The following is a 23420-nucleotide window of genomic DNA, read 5'->3' as shown; positions in this document are numbered from 1 at the left end:
ACACACATGTATATATAAATATATTTGTTTACTTTATACATTAGATAGTATATTTATATATTTACGTGTGATCATTTATAACTTATTTTATTTAAGTATATATAAATTAAACCATGAGGCTGAGACCAACATTTGCCACCCAAAAACCATGGAGAGATGTCTTGGAGACCTCCTTGTGAAATATGTATGTATGTATATGGGTATACACACATAGATATATGGTAGGTACCACCATCTTCCCAGTCGCCCCCTTATCAATTAGCTTCTAAGTCTTGTTGATCCTCTTAGTCGCCATTTTGAACATCTAACCCCTTCTCTGTCTATAGGTTCTACCCTAGTAGGCAAACATCTGTTCTCCCCTGACCTCATAAAATAGGGCTTGGTCACTAATCCTCTTTTTCATTTTCCCTGGATGGACTGCATCATGACCAAAATTCATCCAATCATCTTTATTTTCTACATGCCTCTTTTTAAATGACTTTCATTGCATTTTTCACATTTATGTAAAACCTTTCTCATATACTACTGAAAATATCATTTCCACAGTGCCTTCTATATTTAATCCTCCGAATACAGCTGTGCAGATTGCTACATATTAATGTCAATGGCTGGGAGTAAAGTACAATAATTTTCTTTTCTTTTTAACACTAACCCAGAAGGAGTATGTAAGTGAGAGAGAGAGAGAGGAGAGAGAGAGAGAGAGAGAGAAGAGAGAGGGAGGGAGGGAGGGAGGGAGGGGAGAGTTTGTGATTCATACTAGTAAGTTCATAGATTTTTTCCCAAGAAGGCACCTTTGAGGTCATAGAATCCAAGTCCCCCCTCCCCCTTTAATAGATGAGGAAAATGAGGTCCAGACAAAGGTAGGGGCTTGCCCAAGACAGTAATCATATCTAAAATTTATACAACACTGTTTTGCAAAGCACTTTACAAATATTATCTTATTTTGACCTCACAAAACTGTGAGATGGGTGCTATTATTATCCCCCATTTTACAAATAAGGAAACTGAGGCAGACATGGGTTAAATTACCTGGTAAGTGTCTGAGGCTGGATTTGAACTCCGGTCTCCCTGCCTCTAGCCCCTGTATTCTCTCCATTGATTCTCCTCCCGTCACCACCTGCTGGGATGCTTGATTCTCAAAGGCTCCCAATCCATGATGTTCCCTCTGTTCAGCTCATTCCCCTCTCTTTAGATGGGAAGATTTCCTAGGTCCCAGGACCCTCCCTCATGATCTCTATTCGATTTTCTTTTCAAACTGTTTCAGGCACTCTGATTTGGGAGAAGTGGTACCGGAAGGGAAGGACCCAGAGACTACACAGGCTGAACAGGAAAATACAGGTAGAGATTAAGCCCAGCCTCGGGTCTGCAGCGAATCTCCACCCTCTGCCCTGGGGGATCCCTTTCACTCTCCCCCTATCATTTTCTCTCCTTTTCCTGGGGACCAGTAAGGTCCTAGTTCTCACCACCCCCAGCCACCTCCCTGGCCAGGCTCTGTTCACACCTGAACTGGAGCAAAGCCTCTTAATCCTTCTCCTCCCCATAAATCTCTCCTTTCTTTTACCCAATGGTGTAGAATTCAAATAGAAACGGGTTCCTGCTGGCTGTGAAAACCACAAATGAATATTATCTGTCTTGGTTTGTATTTTTATTTATTTTGTTAAACATTTCCTAATTACATTTCAGTCTGGTTCAGGACACATTTTGCTGGGAGACTGTTTGACATCTCTGCTATAGTCCAGCCTCAGTGACAAAAATAACCTTCTCTAGAGCAGGGGAAACTTGATCAGGTCACTCTCCCCTCAAGAACCTTTGGTGGCTCCCATTTGCCATACAATGCAAACTCCTCAGCCTGGCATTTAAAGCTTTTCACAGTCTGACTTCTTTTACATCGCCTCCCCTTCTACGTTTCTAGCAGAATGTTCTCCTTGTTCTATAAATGCAGTGTCCCCATCTCCTGCCTCTGACTTTGTACATGCCCCCTGGCTACCTGGCCTTTTAGAATCCTTAGTGTCCTTCAGGGTTCGCTCCAGATGCCACCTCCTCCAGGAAGCCTCCCCTCTTTGCTGATCCTCCCTCCTTCCTGAACACTATTTTTTCTGTTGTCTATGTTGTATCCTGCAGGTAGGCTGTAATGAACTCCTCCGGACAGATTATCTATCTTTTTGTCTTTGTATCTCCAGAACCAATACAGTGTCTTGTACACAGTAGATACTTAATCTGTGCTGGTGGCTTTGAATTGAAAACTAGAGCCCCCTCCAACTTCAATAAAAGTTTAGGTCTGCAATACCTGAAGAGGGATGGGGTATGCAAGGTCAACTTTGCAGCCTGATAGAAAAGGAAAAAAAAATCCCTTTCATTAAGAATCTTTTCCACTTGGGTGAGCATATTCTGATCTCTGAACTCACCCAGGGAGGTTTTTGTCTGTACAATTATTGACTTCACCATAATTAAGGTCAATAGAGATATTCATTCAATGTATTCAATCAACAAATATTTACTGAGAGCTAACCTTGTGGGAGGGCCGGCAGGGATTGTGGGAAAAGGTATGGCTCCTAAACTCATATAAGGATGATACACCATGGTGGACAATTAAATCGGGAGCTGGTGCCATTGGGTCAGGAGCGGGGCTTGGAGCCCTCAGATCCTTACTCCATGGGTGACTCTGGATGACTCTGGGCCTCATTTCTAAACTGAGGTAGGGTTGGACTCTGTGGTAGCCAAGGACTCTTTGATTACCATCTCCAGAATATAATTAGTAATACTTGCCTTAAAGGTTTGTAATGAGAACCAAATGAGTTAGGAAGGCAGCCTGATTGGGCGAGGGGAGGAGGGAGGCTTTTGGGGTATCAAAGGATGTGAGTTCAGAGTTTGTCTCTGATGCTGGCCACCTGATTGAGCCCTGCCTTGACACGAGTACCTCAGTTTCCTCGGCTCTAAAATGCAGGCATTGATCCGCATGGCATATGGGATCCTTTTCCTCTGTAGATCCTGAGCATGGGCCCAGTACTCCTCAAACCTTAATGTCTAGGAATCTCTTTGCTGTTATTATTAATCTCCCCCTCCATCTTCTCTGGGGGTTCAGACTAACAGACAAGAATAATGCTAGCTAATAGTATATCTGATACTTTAGAGTTTGCAAAGCATTTACATGCTTTTGTATTTACATACAAATCATTTGAACCTTGATCAAAAAAGCCCAACAACAAACCCCCCCCCCCAAAAAAAAAAAAAACAACCGATCTTGGGAGAGTTATTGGCTATTATTATTCCCATTTTACAGATGAGGAAACAGAGAGACAGAGTCTTAAGTGATTTGCCCAGGATCACACAACTAGAAAGGGCTTAAGGCAGAATTTGAATTCAGATCTTCCTGACTCTAGATTTAGTGCTCTCTCCCCCTGTATCACTTAGCTACCTTAGAATTCAAGGAACCCCCTGGATTCTATCTCTGACCTCATCTAAAAATGATAAAGGAATGAACTGTTTCCTTTGGTCCAGTTGTGTATTGGACAAAGACAATCACTGAGAATCCTAATTCTGAGATTCTACAAGTTCAAGGAGGGAAGACCCTCCTATCTTTTTGAAATGACTGTCAGGAGGCAAACTGGAACTAGCTCAGGTTTTTCCCAATTTAGAGTGAAAATCTACACAGAGCAGTGACTCATCTCCCACCCATTAGGGCTCCTTTACCCACTCTGAAGTCTTGATCTGCACAGGTGATTAGAGGTCTGCTGGACCAGTTTGAAAGTGGAGTGATTCTATTAGATTCCATTAGAAAAGCTCTTGGCTAAAATTTGAACTCAGAGTCTTCCTGATTACAGGCTCAGGGTTCTATCCACTGCACCACCTAATTGACTACTTAGCCTCTAAGGCCATTCTCAGTTCTGAATTTCTGGCAGAGTTGGAAAAGCTCTCTGAAGGTGTCCCCCACAGCCTGCCTTCTCCTCCTTGTTGCTCTCGGAGCTGAAGACCCCTATATTAACCCTATCAAAAGCATATTCTAAAGTGCCTTCATTCCGAAGCTTAACACATCCCCTTCTAGTCACCTCACCCATTCTAATTGTTCATTCATTCACTTCCTCCAGACCTCTGTGAACTTCAGGGAAGCCTATTTTATGAATACAGATCAGTACCTGTTCTGCCACCTGATTATAGTCTTAGAATGTTGCCCAAGGCCCCAAACGGTTCAGTGCCTTCTGAGTGTCACATTTTCAATTTATGTCAGAGATGGAAATGAACCCAACTCTTTTTATTGAGTTTTATAGAAACAGATAGGAATCGTGTATAAGTGAATTTTGGCAGCTAGCTGGTACAGTGGGTAGAGGGCCTCCTGGAATGAAGACCCAAATCCAGTGGCTCAGACATTTATTAGCTGCAAGATTCTGACTCTGTCTGCCTCAGTTTTCTACAGCATCTTTGCCAAGAAATCCCTAAATGGGGTCATGAAGAGTGAGATGTGACTGAAAAATGACTGAATAACAAGAAGAGTATCAGCTCCTTGAGGGCAGGCAGGGACTCGGTTTTAATTCTTCTAGTGTCACTAGTAGAGGAACATTAACAAGTGCCTACTGACTTGTCATTGACTTCAAAAGTAAAACCATGGCCAAAGACTGGGTTGGGGATAGAGTAGAAACTGCTGATAAGAGAATCTAGTTTCAGAAAGCAACAGGCCGAGGGAATGTCCCTATACCTTGAAGAACATTGAGGTCCTGGAAGAATCATCCCTCAGGTTTAGAAAAGGAGAAGTATTCTCTCCTTGTCCTGGTCTCTGGGTCTACAACTCACCAATTTTGTAGCAAAGGCTGGGGTTGGGGGGAGGTGGGGAAGTAAGAGCCCCAGAAAGCCTCCCAAGATTTCAGAGATGCAGGTTTGGATTAGACTCCAGTCTTTTATTTGACAATGTCCAAAGAAGCAGCACCGTGCATTCTTAGCTGACAGCTCATATAGTCAGGAAGTTTTCCCTTTTGCATCAAAGCCTAAATTAGCCTTTCTTCAATTTGCACCCACTACTAGGGCTTCTGCCTTCTGGGGCAGGGGCTAATCCTACATTGCAGATTCCAGATACATAAAGATCCTTGTTGCATCCTTTTCTGAGTCTTCACCATGAGAAACTTCCTCCTTTCTTTTGACCCATCCTCATTTAGCATGAACTCAAGGCTCTTTTCAACCTTGTTGCCCTCCCGTGGATGCCCTCCAAATTATTCATGCTCTTTCTAAAATTCATTACCCAGATGTTCAGTCATTTTGATCGCATATACTCCATTTGGATTTTTCTTAGCTGAGATCCTGGAGTGGTTTACCATTTCCTTCCCAAGATCACTTGATAGATACAGAAACTGAGGCAAACTTTAAGGTAAGTGACTTGCCTAGCAAGTGTCTGAAGTGACATTTGAATTCGGGTCTTCTTGATTCCAGACCTGTGGCTCTATCCATGGCTACACAGGCTAATACAATTTTCTCCCAATTAGATCTGGGGATTGGAGATGGAGATGAGTTGAGGTGAGGTGTTTCTGCAGTAATTCTGGGTAATTCTTTTTCAGTAGTCATCTTTTTATTATTTCCAAAGATTGTTCATTTTAAAGGATGGTCCCTATTCAGACCAATATGGCATGTTACACATACACTCTCATCAAAGATGTGGGAAAGTGTGGCTGATAAGAGCTTGGAACTGAAAGCCAGTAATGGCCTGGGTTTGAATACTGCCTCAGACACTGGCCACATGATGTTGGACACCTCGGTTTCCTCATTTATAAACTGAGGACAAGAACAGCACCTATTGTTGCTATGGGAAGGGTCATGTGAGATCAGATATTTGAGGCAGTGTCACCCAGTGGAAAGAAGGCTGGTGCTAAGACAAAAGGCCTGCATTCTGGCCCTCTGCCTCTCTGTTCTAACTCTGACCTTAGAACTTTGATGGAAGTTGACCTCAGCTTTCTCATTTGTAAAATGTCCTTTAGGGTTCCTTTTACATTTATGAATCAATAATGCATGTAAAATGCTTTAGATTTTAGAGGACTTTAAAATCCTACACAACCGTGATGCCACAATTATTGTCTGTAATGTTCTTGGTTCAGTTTTCCTGGGGATCTCTGGGAGCAGCCTTCTTTTCAGTTCAGTAAATCACCACAAGAGCAGCCAGGGATTAAGGTCCAAATCTTTTATTGTCTCTTTCAAAGCCTTGTCTCCTTTCTTGGGGCCCAGTTAGCTTTCTTAGGGGCCTTCCAGAGTCTTGGTCTCAGTGGAGAAACTAAGAGAACAGCCTGCCACCAAGGTGGTGTGAGATGGGATGGATGAATCTGAGTCCAAGAACTTGTTCTTCAGCCTCCAGTCCACTTGTCTTCTGCCCCTGAATGAACCTGGCTGAGGCGCCTAGCTTATATGCTCCACACTAAGTATAAACCAATCATATCATTAGGAAACCATTACTTGTTGTAGGATTAAATCAATCATACTGAATTTATTGTCTCATCAATTCCACTTAGTACCTTGTAAGAATCCTTGTTTCAAGTTCTGGCCCATAACAATTGGCCATTTAGGTTTGCCCCAGGTTAATAATACAAGGCAACTCAAAGAGAACTTACTAAGCACCTACTATGTTCCAGGCACTCAGTACAAAGACAGAAATGAAGAACTCCATTCTACCTTGGAGGTCCAGTGCAATGAAGAGAGCAATAAAGCATGCAGATATTCATTTTAAGAGAGTTTCCTGGGTCTTGTAAAAACCATGTTAAAAGGGCTTTTCTCAACTTAGTTCTGACACATATATGTATGCTTCTCACCAAAAACTGATCATCATTTGGTCAGTTAACAGGAATTTGTTGAGATACCTACTATGTGCTAGCACTGAATTGGGGATACAAAAAAAAGCAAAAACCAATCAATCAATACCCATTTATTAAGCACCTACTATGTGCCAGGCACTTGGCTAAATGCCTACTTTCAAGGTCCTCCCATTCTAATGGGAGGGCACAACGTACAAATACATAAGCTACATCCAGGATAAACAGAGAATAATAGACAGAATGGAGAAATTAAGGGAGATCAGGAAAAATTTCCTATAACAGGTAGGGTTTTAGCTGGGACTTGAAGCCAGGTAAGTCAGGAGTCAGAGATTCCTAAGGAACAGTAAGAAAATGCCCTATATCTTGTGTAAGGAACAGCCAGGAGGCCAATGTTACAGGATAAAAGAGCATGTTTCTAGTAGTAAGTTATAAGAAGACTGGAAAAGTAGAAAAGGGCTGAGTTTTATGAAAGACTTTGCAAGCCAGAGGATGTATTTGTTCCTGGAGGTGATAGGAAGTTGCTGGAATTGGGGGATGACAAGGTCAGACCTGGGGTTTAGGAGAATCACTTTGGTGGCCAAAGGGAAGGTGGATTGGAGTGGGGAGAAACTAGACAGAAGTAGGAACCCTTCCACCTGTATAATCCAGGCTTAAAGTGATGAGTCTGAAACAGGAAAGTGGAAGTGCCAACGGAGAGAAAGGACCATAGTATATTATAAAAGTAAAATCAGGCCTTGGAGACAGCTTCAAGGTGGGGGTTGGGAGCTTGGGGAATCAAAAGTGATACCTATCCCGCAAGCCTGGGTGACTGGGAGGGTGGTGGCCCTCAGCAGTAACAGTAGGATTTGGAGGGGAGAAGCATTTGGGGATAAAGATGAGAGCAGTTTTGTTCCTGTTGAGCTTAAGCTGTCTACTGGACATCCAGTTTGAGACGTGGGAAGGACAGTTAGAGGTGTGATAATCAGCAGAGATTGGAGCAAGAGAGGTAGATTTGAGAATCATCAGCATAGAGTTGACAATTAAATTCAAGTGAAACTATAGAAGGAGAAAGAGAGCCCAGGACAGAGCCCGGACAAACGTACAAGGTCTAATGGAACAACTTTAAAAGGTGTTCGTCCTCTTCCCCCACCCCCAAATCAGCTTATATTTATTTTGTAGCCTGAGAGGGTGTGGCCTGGGTGAAGATCCGGCAGAAAAGACTGAGGAGTGGTCAGATAGATAGAAAAACCAGGAGAGTAAAACCCCCTAAATCCACAGAGAAGAGAGAACTCAAACTCTGTGGGGAGGATTCAACATGGCGTCCAGTAAGTCAGTGCAAGTAACTGAAAGAGGGAGCAGGACGGGGGGGCTTCCCAGGGCTGAGGGGGCCTCGGCTGAGCCTTGAAAGAGGGAGGAGTTCAGGAGGAGCCAGCGGAATGCGGGCACCAGAGCCTGTTCTGGAAAATTCTGCAAGGCAGCCGGTAGGAGGCTGGGTCCAGGTACCATCCGATTGGGCTGGAACGTACAGGTCCCAAAGCTCAGGGTTAGGAAGAAATGAAACAAGAAAAGCAAGTCAGAGTTTTCGGGGTTCAGCTGGAAGAATTCTACCTTCTGTCCTAGAGGCAACGAGTCATTGACGGACTCTGAGCGGGGCAGTGAGCGGTAGCACCTGTGGCTTAGGAAGATGGCGGCGTAGGAGGATCAAGTCGAGGAGCCGGGGTTGTTTACCTAAAGTTGACTCTGGGACTGGGGCTGGAGGGGGAGGGGCGTGAAATGGTGGAGGGGAGAGAGGGATTTGAAGAGCTGTTGTATTAGACCTATTAACCTTGGCTGAGAGTTGGGTGCAAATGGGAGAATTAGAACTTACGAGCAAAAATTCTGCTCCAGGTAAGGGGAAAAAAGCTTATTAATTATTAGTTATGAGTACTTGGCTGTCACAATAGTAGCGAGCGGTGGAGAACAGAGGGACCAGCCTCAGAGGCAGGAAAATCTGGGTTCAAATCCTGTCTCTGACACGTGTAATCCTGGGCAAACCACTTAATCTCTCCATCTACTCAGGCAATTCTGACTATGAGTTGTTACTGAGTTATTGTTGATTGTGGGTCAAAGGTATTTCTGTGAAAGTCCCAAGGGATGACATCACAGGTCCAGGTGCTGCCCTTTCCCCACCCCTGAGGGAATATGAAATGTGTTCCTTGGAAGGAGGATCGTATTTCACTTTCAATACATTTATTTAATTCTTACCTTATTTATTAGAAAGTTAGAGGGCCCTTTGCCAGATATGATAAAAACCGGCTTTATTAGATTGTGATCTCCTTGAGAGCTTTTTTTTGGTTCCTATTCTGTAATTTCGAGATGCCCTGGGCATCGAGTTCTGGAAACCACACAAGTGCCCATTGCTCCTGCCCTGGGTTTTCGTTTGCCTGTGACGCCCCAGGGACCCATCAGCTGGCAAAGTAGCAGCTACTGCCCCTCTCTGGTGTCCATCCTCCCACTGAGGTCTGGATCTGGAACCCCATCCCTAGGGTACACAACACCTGGTGAAATGGGGACAATTCCATAGCTCAAATAGTCACGCTACCCTAATCTTTGTGCGGGAAATGAAGAGGAATTCAGACTGAGAAGTGATTTTCCCTAACAGCGGGATATATCCCCAACCTTTTGCTTGGGACTTCTCAGAAATGCAAAATGTCCATCCTGCTCTGAAGACCAGCCTGCCTAAGTTCAGACACATCCATCCCCAGGCTGGCTGCAGACTGATGAATTATTTAGCTTTAGAAATTCATGAACACTGTCTCTTTTTGTTAGAGTCACTGACACACATACCTCATATAGGCTTCCCCAAATAAACCCAGAAGGATTCAGAAACACTCAACTCGGGGAAAAAAAACATCCATCAGCAAGTGTGCATCAAGCAATTACTGTGTGCCTAGGAATGGAAATATAACAAAAAGTCAAAGCATTCCCAAGCTTCTTGATTCTAATGGGGGGAAATCAAATATAACTAGGTCAGAGTAAATGGAAGGTAATCTTATCTGATTAACAGAGGAAACTGTGGCTCCTGGTGGGGAGGGGAAGGAGCACTTCCTCCCCAACACAGTTCTTTAGTCAATCAGTCAAGAAATATTTGCTAAGCACCTACTGTGTGCCAGCCACTATCTTAAGTAAGGTAAATTTACAGTCTTAATGGATATTCTGCTTGTCTTCCTCTCATCACTTACTAGCTGTTTCCTGGGCAAGTAACAGTCCTATTTGTCTCAGTTTCCTCATCTGCTTATCTGCATACTTATCTTATACCCAAGAAGAATTTAGTAATCTTTATTTTATTATTATTATTTTGCTGAGGCAAGTAGGGTTTAAGTGACTTCCCTGGAGTCATGCAGCTAGGCACTATTAAGAATCTGAGGCTGGATTTGAACTCAGGTCCTCCAGACTTCTGGGTTAATGCTGTATTCACTGCCCCAAAATGGGGCATCTTGAGGGTAGTAACTATTTTTTGACCTATCTTTGTGTCCGTAGCCAACTTGTAGCACCAGTAGGCATTTCATAACTACTTAATAAAGCTGGATTGATTGAATATTCCACCATTTTACACCCCTCCCCCCCAATTCCAGTCCCAGGTAAATTAACCTGCCCTGGTCCAAATGCTGTTGCCTTTCTGACCTCTGCCCACTGGTTATTTCTTCTTGGCCTCACCCCAGCTTTCAATTTCCCATCTGGAATCCAGACCCAACAAGACTATCATGTTAGACAAATTGGGACTCCATGATGATGTCCGTGGCTCCCAGAGGCTTAGACTCTGGCCTTGGACATTCTTTCCAAGACCCCCAGCTCCTCTGGCCTTGTTAATCCTCCTTTGATGTTTTGAATGTTTGTATAGCTGGAAGAATCTGTCCATGAGATTATCAGTGGCAAAGGTTCCATATAGACTGGTCCTAGAGCTCACTGCTCAATCTTCATTTCATCATTTCCATTTGCTACTTCCCTCACTTTCTACTGGGGATCTTATCCCCTGGGCCTCATGGCCTAGAAATTTCTCTTTCCTTCACCTAGAACTGCATACCCAAAGTCTTCAATCCTGAGGCTGCTTCTTGCCTCCCTTCCTAAGCAGGTCCAGGAAATAGCTGGTGGCTGGGGCTTCCTGTGGCCTCAGGCAAACACACATACATCATACACCCTGACCTCTTTGAGTGGCCCCACAGCCTCCAAACCTCTGACTCCTGTCATGCTGAGGCACCAATAATGCGATTGGTGGAAGAACCCCAGCTAGAAAATCACAGTCCTTGGAGTGTGCTTATAATGTGGTTCGCAGTAGTGTGTAAACCCCTCGAGGACAGGGACTGTGATTTGTGTCCCTAGTCAAGATAAAGGAAGACATTTGGCACAAGATGTTTTTATAATTTTTTTTAACAGAAGTTGTTTTGTAGCCCCCATTCAGGCTGTGGTTGGACTCAAGTTCATCTCTAGAGGACAGAAGGTGGAGGGAAGAAAAAGAGAAAGGAGAGGGAGGGAAAAGAGGAAGACGAGGGGAGGGAGGGAAAAAAAAAGAAGAAAGGAGGGAGGTGAGGAATTCTGACAGCAGAGAGTCTGATAGGCAGTGCTGCTGACAGGGCAAACTATTCTCTGGGGATCCTGATATACACAGCTGTACCTGGGAGCTGGAGATGTTGCCAAGGGGAATGGGAACTAGTTAGTTGTACCAGATGAAGACAAAGGAAGACAAAAGTGTGGTAGACCAGTGAACTTGGAGTTCAGACTGCAGCTTTGCCAGTGACTGCAAGTGTGACTTGGGCAAGTTTTAATCTCAGTTTCTTCATGTTACCCTGGAGAAGAGCATTGGCTGGGAGCAGAGGACTGGGCCATCCATGCGCTACTGCCTTAGTGATTTGAGACCCTCCCTAATCCTGTTTTCTTTTCCATAAAATAATGGGATTGGTCTGCATGTCCTTGGAGGAAGTTTAAGTCACTTCTTGTTCCTCTTCTTCAAGAAACTTTTGTAGCTCCCAATTGCTTCTAGGATGAAAATACAAATTCTTCTCTGGCATTTAAAGCCCTTTACAATTTTGTTTCAGTCTGTCCTTTAGACTCATGTCACTCTCCTTTGAAGGCTCTGACTATAATGGAGTCAGACTGGTTGGCTTGCCTTTTGTTTTGTGCCCTGTTCCATCTCCCGCCTTTGCCCAGAACATCTGCCATACCCAGAAGGAATTCCCTGCTTGCTGTTTCTGCCTTGTAGAATTCCCAGGTTCCTTCAAAACTGAGCTCAAGTACTACCATTTATACAGAGGCCTTGGTGGGTCCACCAACCTCCTCCTTCGGCACTAAGTGTTCAATGCAACAGACATTCAGTAGTCACCACAGAGGCACAGACATAAAAATCAAAAGGGTCCATCTTCAAGGACCTTACATTCCCTATTACATGAGCTATAGGGGAAAGGAAACAAGCATTTATTAAGCACCTACTTTGAGACATGACAAATATTATGTCATGTGATCCTCAAAGTATTCCTGCAGAAGTCATTACTCTTCCCATTTTACAACTGAAAAAAAGCTGAATCTAAATTAGTGTCACAGGCCATATTTGAATAACAGACTAATTGACTCTGCATTACCTAGCTCTCCAACAGAACATACACAAAGTAAAACATTTTGGAAGGAGTGTGGAAATGCTTAACAATATAACAAATGTATGATACAAGATGATATTTATTGGGTTCCTACTATGGGCAGAGCACTGCCTAGACACCAGAAGAAAATTTAGAGAAGACAAGAGTTCAACATAAAACACACACACACTCTCTCTCTTCTCTCTTTCCTCTTTCTTTTTCTTCTTTCCTTCCCTTCCCTTCCCTTTCTTTCTTCCTTCTCTTTCTTTTTTCCTTCCTTTCTTCTTTGTTTCTTCTTTCCTTCTCTTTCCACCTTTTCTTTCTTTCCTTGTTTCCTTCCTTTCTTATTTCTTTTCTCTTTTTTTCTTTCTTCCTTCCTTTCTCTCTTTCACACACACATACACACACACACCCTTTTGGAGCAACATCTAAGGAATTGCAGGTGAATTTTCAGAATTAGGGAGAACTGTTCTTGGGGAAGAAAAAAGGCCTGTGTACACAAGAACTCCCAGCCCCAAGGAGATCTTGATAAGGGAGGCCCCCTTCTCCCCAGCTGCCAAGTCAAGGTCAAGCTGCCCAGGCAGCAAGGAGAAGGCTGACCTCGACCCACAGCTACAGAACTTGGAGTAAACAACAGGGTTCGGAGTCGGCCTCACAAATCCTGTTTCCCAGATGGCTCAGCGGGAGTGAGAGCATGTCAGCTTTCCAGCAGATTAGGAAAGAAAAACGGGAAATAAGTAAGTCTGGGCTATCAACCAACTTGCCAAAAGGGAAGTAAAATAATGTCATTGTACCGTATTATGCCTGACCTTTAGAGGGAGAGAGAGCTGAGATGTATGTGAATGTGTGCTTGTGCATGTGTGTGTGTGTGTGTGTGTGTGTGTGTGTGTGTGTGTGTGTAGAATGTTTTTGTATTAACAAATACTCGAGAACATCTCCCATGGACTGGGGGGCAGGGGCAATGCAGAGTAGTGAGTGTCTTAGCATTTTTTAACTATGGAAGATGGAAATGCAGTTTATTTTCAAGGGAAAAAAATAGAAACATGGGACACAATATTTATTTGGCTTTAATGGCTTAAAAAAAAATTGAGATCAAACACTGTAATCTCCTGCGTGTCTAATCTAAAGCTGTCTAGGAATTTCTTTACCCTGTTGGGCGTGGGGCATAGGGAGAGAAATGGGTGTGGTCAGACTGCCCTCTTCCCAGCAACCTATAGAGCTGGGAAGGCTAACAAAACCAGATGGGATCCCTTGGGGAGGGGAGGGGGGGAGGATGGAGGGAAGGGGGTGTAATGGGGAAGGGGTTTGCAACCCAATCCCTTCTCCACACACAGTGGCTATAGACTGTGAGCATTAAGAAGCCTGGGACTGCTTCCACTTTTCCTTGCATCCTCATTGCTTAATGGACAATTGCTGATGGGTTTTTTCCCAAGTTGGGTGTTTCTGAATTCTTCCGGATTTATTTGGGGAAGCCAAGGGCCATGCGTGTCAGTGAGGCAAGTTTGGGGCACACTAGGTGCCACAGGGAAGAAATGTGCCCTCCCAGAGTGGTTCCCCTGCCCATGCTAGCACCAGGGGCAAAGTCCTGCTTGTCTCCCACTAACTGTGGCTCCGCCAGAACCTCCGAGCCAAGTTCCATTCTTAGCCTGATTTTTCATCTTGCTGGGGGGCTGGCTCTAGAAGCTTCCTGTCCTCTTTGAAGCATTCTTCTCCAGCAGGGAGGCTTCCTCATTTGCCACCTTTTCATTGGTTCCTTTTTTGGCCCTGCTTTCAGGTCAGATCCTTTGTTAGAATATCGCCAAAGAAAGGAACCGGATACGAATTAATCGGGATGATGAACGTCATGGGACCCAATGAGATTACCTATATAAATCTTAAAGTGAGATTTAAATGCCAGCAGCTATTACTGTCGCTTTTCCTGTTACTCCAGAGACTTTTGAGGCCATATAGACCAACACCTCCATTTTTACAAAGGAGGAAACTAATGTCCAGAGAAGTTAGGGGATTCCAGCACCATCATGGGAGCCAAAGCTATGAAGAGCTCACTTTTCCCCTGCTTTTTTTCACAGATGGCACAGAAGAAGCCCAGGAGAATGGACAGCCCATTGTGGCTGACTTCCTTACAGGTATTGCATTCTATCTTTCCATTTTTATCTATGTATGCTTCTCCCTAATCATTCCCTACCTGGACCTTCCTCAATTGGGAAGAGTTGCTTGGACATGGAGGATTTGGAATCAGAAAAATCAGAGGTTCTAATCACAGCTTACTGCTACTTAGCCTGACAAATCATTTTCTGTTGCTGGGTCATAAAAATGAAAGCATTGGAATAGATGGTCTTTAAGGGACCTTTCTACTCTAGTCTAGGATCCTATGACCCTATTGGTCACTTCCTAGATAGCAGGGAAGATTCTATGCAGCTTTCCATCTGTGATCTGTGATAAATTAGAGCGGGGTCCTCAAATTACAGCCCACGGGCCAGATGCAGCAGCTAAGGATGTTTATCCCCCTCATCCAGGGCCATGAAGTTTCTTTATTTAAAGGCCCACAAGACAAAGTTTTTGTTTTTACTATAGTCCGGCCCTCCAACAGTCTGAGGGACAGTGAACTGGCCCCCGTTTAAAAAGTTTGAGGACCTCTGAATTAGATCATTCACTCTCAAGCATCTACAATTCTGCACGTTAGGTGTGGGTCTAGAACTAAGAGGCTGGAGACGACAACAGTGAGTGGTTCTAGTGAGTGGTGAAGCGACTCCCTACCTGGGTTGGGAAGCAGGAAACCTGTGTTGCAATACTCTGCCAGTTGCCAGGAGCTTAATCCCTTCAAGATAGCCCCTGCTCCTTTTCTAGGGTAAGCACATTTCTCCTGACTTTTTGCTCTTTGCTAGTAAAGAGCAAATGTGGGAGAGAGAGCTCAGTAGAGGGATGCTTGTGCTATTATATGAAGGATGGTCAAATCACATGCAAGATAATATGCAAATGAGAATGGTAGTAAGGGGAAAGATTGGGGGGAGAGAGGGGAAAATTTAACTTTTCTTATCTATAAAAGGAAAGATCAAAGTTTCTTAAATTATGGGTCATATAACTGAATGTGGGAATGGAGAAAAATTTGGCAACAGTAAAAGGTATCATTCTGCCAAGATTTAATTATTTTTTTAAAAGTAAATAAGCAATCCATCTCATTAGCATGCAAATTTGCTTTCATCTTTAATAAATAATAAAATTACATGTATAACAAAAATTGTTTTAAAATTAATTTTGTTAAGATTTATTATCAGTAAATGTTTGATTTGTATACCTATTTTATATACCTATATACCTGAGGTTGTATAAGAATTTTGGGGGCAGAAATGGGTTACAAGTGGAAAAAGTTTAAGAAGCCCTAGACTATATGACCAGTGAGTCTCTGATGATGATATATTTTTCTGGTTACTAATACTTTGAGAAGTCCAATAATTGCAATATTGGTTTATTCTGGGAGGTCAGTATAAAAATTAAGTTAACACTTTGAAAGGGGGATGATGTTTGAATACAACAGAAGCTAGGAATGGATGACAAATTTGCCAAGTGATTATCCTGGGCTTGGAGTAATCCATTCTCAGAGATTTTTCCACTTTCCTTAAGGAAGGGGTGGGAGGGGAGAAAGTCCACATTAGAACTAGTAGCAAAGGGAAAATAAGTAACTGAGACACACGTGTGGAACAATGGAAAAAAGGCTGGATTTGAAATTGTGGCCTGGATTTGGACCATGGTCCTGCTATTTACTACCTGTGTGATCTTGGACAAGTGATTCTATGGAGCTTAATTAACTTCCTCACCTATAAAATTAGAGGCAGAGAAGGGAGAAAGAATAGTGGCTTGTTAATTGAAAACAGATGAATTAAAAAAAATTAGAGAAGGTTGTTGTTAGACTTGAGAGCCGTTAAGCCCCCTTCTAATTCTGAATCTGTAACTCAGTAAGAAAATAGAATGAATCAGAGAAGGATCCCCCCAGACACTCTCATTCACAGCACGGGGATGGGGGTATAGGTGCAGTGCTTAGTGTAGCTTTGGGGAATATAGAATTCAGGCATCCTAAGGACAAACTCCCATCGGCCCATTGGTATGTGAAACACGGGAAATCAACACTGATCTTTTCCCTTTTTTTTTTTTTTTTTTTTTTGGACAGAGGAAAGGAGCAGGCTACATGAAACGATGTCACTCTTGGGACTGGAGACTTACTGCAACAGGAAACTCAGCCTCCAGGATGCTCGGCAGATCAGTTTTGACAGTATGAAGAACTGGGCACCCCAAGTGCCCACTGATTTGCCTTGGAGCTTCCTCAGAAAGCTCTTGGCTCTCAACTCAGAAGTCCGCAACACTACTTTGTTATCGGACTTGCCCCAGGATGACAGGACAGGTGAGAAGGAAACCCAGGTAGATGAGCAGGAGATATACTGGGGTACCTCCGAGGACATTTATTCCCTCACTGAACTGGTGACGACCCCGGACGTGCCCCTGAATCCCTTGGACCTCCTCTGTGCGCTTCTCCTTTGCTCGGACAGTTTCCTGCAGCAGGAGTTGCTGGTCAAGATGTCTCTTTGCCAGTTTGCCCTCCCCGTTGTGTTGCCAGACTCGGAGACCCAAAACCACACCTTCCTGCTGTGGGCCCTGCGGGGCGTGATGAGGACGTGGTGGTGGCAGTCCCCGGGGGGGCCCAGGACTTGGAGAGAGGAGAGTCTGGTGCTCACGAGGGTGCCGATCATCTCCTTTGCGCGCATGGACATCAGTAGCCACTCCAAGTCCCACCTCCTCAATGCCGTCATGAGCCCCTGTCACCACCAGCCCCATGACTATTTCTGCCACCGGGAGATGCCGTCGGCGGCCAACGCGCGGGAGATCGCGGACGGCTTGGTCGAGATGTCCTGGTACTCCCCGGGCAGCAGCAGCAAAGAGAACCTGGACGTCTTCCCGGAGCCCGTCGCCTTCGCCAACCTGAGGGGCGAGATCGGAAGTCACTGGCAGCAGTTCAAGCTTTTGACGGAGACGTCGGCGGCCGTTTTCATTTTAACTGACAACATTGGCCAGAAGGAGTACGAGCTGCTCTGCTCCCTGAGTGGGTCCACCACTCGCTATTACCTCATCCTGAGCCCCTACCGTGGCAAACGCAACGCCAACCTGAGGTTCCTGAACAAGCTGGTCTCGGTCCTTCAGATCGACTACTCTCACGTCCTGGTGAAGGTCAGCAGCACGGACAGCAAGCGCCTCGTCAAGCGGCTCCAGGCCATCGTGGTGAACGTCATCAAGTCGGCGAGCAGGAAGGTGTCCCTGGAGGACATGGCGGAAACGGCTCGGACCCTGGGCCTAAAAGTGGACGAGGATTGCGAAGAGTGTCAGAAGGCGCGAGAGCGGGTGGAAAAGATCACCCAGGACATCCAGGACGTGGAGCTGTACAAGAGGGAGAAGCTCCGGTTACAGGGGGACCCTTGGAGAAGCATCGCCCAGGTGGAGAAGGAGCTCTGCCGGCTGCAGCGGGCTGGCGACTCTTCTCCTGAGAAATACAAGTCGGAGCTCCGGCAGCGGCTGCTGGCCCTAAGGATGCACCAGAACCGCTACGAGCTGGGCGGGGGCATGCAGGAATTCATTAAGGGAATTGCTAACCCCTCCCTGGTGGAGAAGCAATACTTCCTGGGCTGGATGAAACTGAAGCTGGAAGAGATGGCGAGGCAGGGCCGGCGGCAGCCCCCGGAGGCCCTCGCGCCCCTGGGACCCAAACACAGCCGGCCGGCAGAGCTCAGCGAGCAGCTCTGGCCCACTTCCTTGGGGGTCGAGCACTTCTTGAGGGAGATGGGGCAGTTTTACGAAGCCGAGTGCTACCTCGTGGAGGCGGGGAAGATGGCGGAGAGCCAGAAGCGGTTCACCCACTTTGTGGGCCTGGCCTCGGAGTTGGTCCTGAGCGGCTTTCCTCTGGAGCTGATGGATCGAGGCACCTGCTGCGTTCCCTTGCGGTGGGTGACGGGCATCCTGAGGGAGCTTCATGCCCGGCTGGAGGGCAGACCCCGACTGCTGGTGCTCTCGGTGCTGGGAGCAGAGGGCACGGGAAAATCCACTCTGCTCAACACCATGTTTGGGCTCCAGTTTGCCACCAGCAGGAGCTACAAACCCCACGGCACTTTCATGCAGCTCATTTCGGTGACGGAGGACTTCCGCCAGGACCTGGGCTGCGACTTCATTCTGGTGATCGACTCCGGGGGCTTGACGGGTGGGGCCGCGGCCGCCAGGGGGGAGAGGTATGAGCTGGAGGTGTCCCTGGCCACTCTGGCCATGGGGCTTAGCAACATCACCGTGGTCAGCATGGCTGAAACCAAGGACACCCCTCTTGCCGCCCTCCATGCCTTTCTGAAGCTCGAAAAATTGGGGCATGTCCCCAACTGTCAACTTGTGTCCCAGGACCTCAGTGACGGGCCGGTCCCCAGACCCAACCCGAGAGACCGGAAGCAGCTGCTGGAACAACTGAATGACCTGAGCAAAGCCGTAGCTGAGATGGAGAAGCAGGACGAGGAGCGGGCCCTCTCGGACACGGTCTTGTGCGACCCCGAGAAGCACATCTGGCACATCCCGCGCTTGTGGCACGGCATGCCCCCCATGGCCCCCGTGAGCTTGGGCTATTGTGAAGCCGTCTTTGAGTTAAAGAGATGCCTCCTAGAGAACATCAGAAACGGGGTGTGTCATCAGCACAGGGACATCGTACACCTGGTGGAGCTGGTGGGGCGGCTGTGAAGGCAGAGACCCCTGGAAATGAGGGCTACTGACCAACCTGCTGGGAGGGACCTCTCCTCAAGGGTAATGAAGAATGAAGCTCGCCGTCCTGGAGAGACTTCCTGGAGAAAGAGCAGCTGCCGCCTGAGCCTGCTGGAGGACAAAGACTCGGGGAAAGAACAGATCAGAAAGTTTGCATCCTCCTAGGACCCGGTCCAGAGAACAAAGCTTCCAACCAACCAGCCAGTGCACGGATGAGCACAGAGAGCGAGCGAGCATCTTTATCAGGAATATGGAACACCTCCAACGTCGCTGATCTGAGGACCCCGAATGCCCTGGGAAGGAAACACCCAAGCAGCGATTTTCTTCTCTGGCGCAGGACCACAAGTGTGCCATTTGAGGCTGCTCCCAGGTTGGCAGACGCTTCCTAATGGCTAGCCCCTCCATGCCGTCTCCTAGTGAAATGGCGTGGGCTCACCCTGGACAGCCCTGCCTGTCCTAGCTGACTTTGAGTGCCCAGGATGGGGTAGGGAGGGGAGAAGGAATTGCGCACACAGAGCCCGGCATGTCCCCCCTCCTCAGGGGAAGGTCATTCTCTTGTCTGGGCAAGGGGTTCAGCATGAATGTTGCCTGTGGCTAGAATGAACGGGATTGCCACTTTGCTGACGCTGGCATTTCTGCCAAGGGCCCACGGGGTACAAAGCACTTTATTTATTGACTTCTCTGCTAATAAGGAGTGATAACAGGCGGGTTCTTATTGTTTGTGCCTTAATTTTTCTATCTCCTAAATGAGGCCCTGAATGCCTAGCTGATGTGTTCTGAGGATGAATGAGAGTGTGTCTGTAAACTTGGAATACCTCAGAAAGTCACCATAAAAATGTCACACCTCATTGCTTTCTCGATAGCCAGGAGTCATTCTTTCCCCCAGGACGTCCGTGGGACACTTGCACTGTGCCCAGGGTTGGAATGACCGGAGGGTACTTTGAGTGGCTCCAAACACTGAAGAGGAAATAGGACAAAAATATCGAGACATCTTGGGCAGACTCCCAAGGCATGGGTACAGTTCCGTTAATGTTTGTAAAAGGGACTCATCAGAGGATAAAGGAAATACTTTTCCACTTGATTCAACACAAGCATTAAGTTCAGACTCTGTCTCTTAAGTACCTAAATATTACCCTGTGTGCACAGAAAAAGGTAGCATGGCCAAGGAACTCTAACTTTGGATTCAGGAATGAAAATGAATGAATGAATGAATGAATGAACGAACGAATGAACGAATGAATGAAAAAGCCCTTTTAAAACCCAAGAGTTCAAGAACAGAGTGAACGATCAAGAAGGTACCTGCTCTCAGGAGCTCCCAAGCTGGGCCCAGGTCCTACCTCTCACTTGAACTGGCTTTGTGATCCTGAGTAAATCACCTAATATCTCAGTGTCCCTACTTGTATTTAAGAATTTAAGTGACCTGTCTGCATTGGTGGATCAAACATATGTTTCATCAAGGATTAAATGCCCACTACGCGCCAGGTATTATGCTGAAGATACAAAAACAAAAAAACAAAGCAATCCCTTTCCATCAAAGCGCTTCCATTCTAAACGAGAGGATGATGGGGAGGAGAGGGAACCAACACACACACACACACACACACACACACACACACACACACACACACACATCATTACAAATGTAGCAGGAGCATCTACTTTGGAAGTGCCCTTCACCAAATTCTCTTCACCTACTCTCAAAAAATGTGCCCTCAGAAGGGCACCCTGAAGTCACAGATCCATTAAGTGACATCAGAGATGTCACTTAATGGATCTGTGACTTCATTGGGACGGGGGGTGGGAATGGGGTGTTTTCATTCCTTGCAAAGACTACTTTCTCCACACCTCCCATTCTTGTTTTTAGTCCGATCTGACCATTAATCCTTTATGGATGTGGTAGAGGTTTTCCTCTGATTCTTTTCAGAATCAGTATTAAAAGTACCTACTATGTGTCAGGCCCTATGCTAAACACTGGGGTTACAAAGAAAGGCTAGAGATGATTCCTGTCCTCAGTGAACTCCCAATCCATTAGATTTGTACATACATGGCACATACAAGATAAACAGGAAATAACGAACAAGGGGAAGGCATTGGAACAAAGAGCATTTGGGAACGACTAGGCCGTAGGAGTGAGCACTGTTAAGTTTCATTCTTACTCTATGATCAGCCTACTTCCTTTTCCCTACCCATATTCATTGATGCTTTCTGTGCTCATTTTGACATTCATCTGGGTCAAACCAAGCATCAAGAGCCTACTCTGTCCCAGGCACAGTGCTAAGTCCTTGGGATTGGTCTCCCTTTCATTAATTGTGATTTTTATTCTTCCCAAGTCATATTATTATTAGTCACCATGATAGCATCACAAGGGGATGAGATGAAAGAGATGGGCTTCCATAACAGTGAGTAATTGGGATCATATTTAAAAAAAAAAAATCTTGCAAATGTAATCTAGTCTAATAATCTGTTACTCAATTCCAGGCCCAGCCAAAATATACATATTGGTGGATTTGATTGGTGGACTATGTGCCCCACTGTGTCATTTCACTGGGCCCTGGGAAAAGTAAAAAAGACAAATAGTCCCTGCCTGCAGGGAGCTTACAATCTACTGAGGAGAAACAAATGGACACAGATTGTCAACACCAAAAGTATATCAAGTAAATACAAAATAATTGGGGGGAATAATGAGAAAGCACCAACAACTGGAGCAGTTGGGAAAGTCTCAGAGGAGATGATCCAGAAGGAAGCCAAGGATTTTAAAGGAAGAGAAGGCATCCAAGGCATGAGGAACAAACTGTACAAAGACATGGCGTGAGGAGATGGTATGTCACATACAACTAGAATATTGCCTGCATGAAGGCAAGTAATGTGAGACCAGACTGGAAAGCTCAGCTGAAGCCAGGCTCTCAGGGGTTTAAAAGTGGGCAGATGAATTTCTATTCTCTCCTACAGGGATTATGTATTCCATCAGCCAGTGGGTCTAGCTCCTTATTATGACCTGGATGCTCTATTTATCCATCTACTTTCCAGCTTGAGTTCTTCCCAAGGCTGGAATTTGGAGGTTTTTCAGGACCCTGGGGCTCTGCCATTAGTCTAATCTCCTACAAATGGGAGTGTTTATATCCCCGCTTTATTTTCACACAATTGAGCTGAGAAGGGCAGAGGATATTGGGTTCCATTGTGTCATTTTATTGGATTTTTTTTTTTAAGCAGCTGAGGCAGTGAAACCATATAGGGCCTAAAGTTCTCAATGAGTCAGTCACACATGTTGTAGAATTAAACACAAATCTGTGCCATATTCAATTACAGAGATAACTTTGTTCGGTGAGCCACTAAATATTGTATTAATGCCAAGCTGAAGTGTACAATGGAGAAATACACAATGGTAGATTTTGAGGCAACAAGGCTTTTCAAAGCCACCTAGTCCAGCCCTTTGTGTTAAAGTCAGGGAAACTGAGGCCCAATGACAATGATTTGCCTGAAGTCACACAAGAGGATTGGAACCCGTGCCTCTGACTTCAAGAAGTCTTCCTCTTGTGAAGTCTCATTTAAGGAAACTATATTGTAGAAGCTGTTCCAGGTAGAGAGCAAATACTGGATTTCCCAGTTAAAGCGAAGGTCTCCAAATGCCCCTATTTCCTGGGAAAGACAAAAGGATAAAATAATATACAGGTCCTAAAATCTAGTAATTTATTTGAAGGCACATCTAGTATCTGAAATTCCCATAGTCATATAAAATACTCAAGATTTAAAAAGTCAAAAAGTATATTCTTTTCCCTAGGCTACCTTCTGTTTAAGACCTTTATTGGTTCTGGCTCAGTCTTCCCTGCCTGCCTTCCCATTCCTTGGCTATTCTCACTGCCCGAGTGCCTAAATAACACAAACACTTGGAGGCCTGGCATCTCAACAATCCCAACAATTAGACAAACACTAGCCTGTGATTAGTTCTAAGTGGGGTGATGCTGTGAGTACAGCAGAACTCACTTGTCCCCACATCATTTTTCCAGTGGGGGCGGGGGGAATCATTGGCCAATCTCATTAAGTAATCTTGTATTGCCATCCCAAAGTTACAGGATCACGGGAGGTTAGACCGAGGGCTGGAGAGGGCATTTGAGGCCATCTAAAGTCATCTAGTCCAATGCCCCCTGCCATCCAGGCTTATATTTACACTGCTTATATTTCCTAGCTGTGTGACCATAGGAAAGCCATTTAATATCTCCAAACTTCAGTTTCTTCATCTGTAAAATGAGAGTGAACTAGATATACTCTCAAAGGTCCC

At 45.4% G+C, this 23420-nt stretch overlaps 1 protein-coding gene across 8 annotated transcripts in view; it reads left to right on the top strand.

Moving 5' to 3' along the window:
• Positions 1 to 20540, top strand: part of URGCP (upregulator of cell proliferation) — a 66668-nt gene extending 46128 nt beyond the window's left edge. For 7 of the 8 annotated variants that reach the window (XM_051974524.1, XM_051974522.1, XM_051974525.1 and 4 more), the window contains 3 exons: positions 1265 to 1338; positions 14437 to 14493; positions 16533 to 20540. In XM_051974524.1, the coding sequence (XP_051830484.1) occupies positions 1265 to 1338; positions 14437 to 14493; positions 16533 to 19123 (2722 nt within the window). In that variant the 3' untranslated portion in view covers positions 19124 to 20540. The remainder of the gene's footprint in view (positions 1 to 1264; positions 1339 to 14436; positions 14494 to 16532) is intronic. The other variant, XM_051974527.1, reaches the window with a different exon arrangement.
• Positions 20541 to 23420: the final 2880 nt, after the last annotated feature.

Source organism: Antechinus flavipes, chromosome 2 (genome assembly GCF_016432865.1).
Source record: "Antechinus flavipes isolate AdamAnt ecotype Samford, QLD, Australia chromosome 2, AdamAnt_v2, whole genome shotgun sequence".
Classification (NCBI taxonomy): Eukaryota; Metazoa; Chordata; class Mammalia; order Dasyuromorphia; family Dasyuridae; genus Antechinus; species Antechinus flavipes.
The sequence above is the reverse complement of the archived record's forward strand: the minus strand, read 5'-3'. Positions and strand labels throughout refer to the sequence as shown.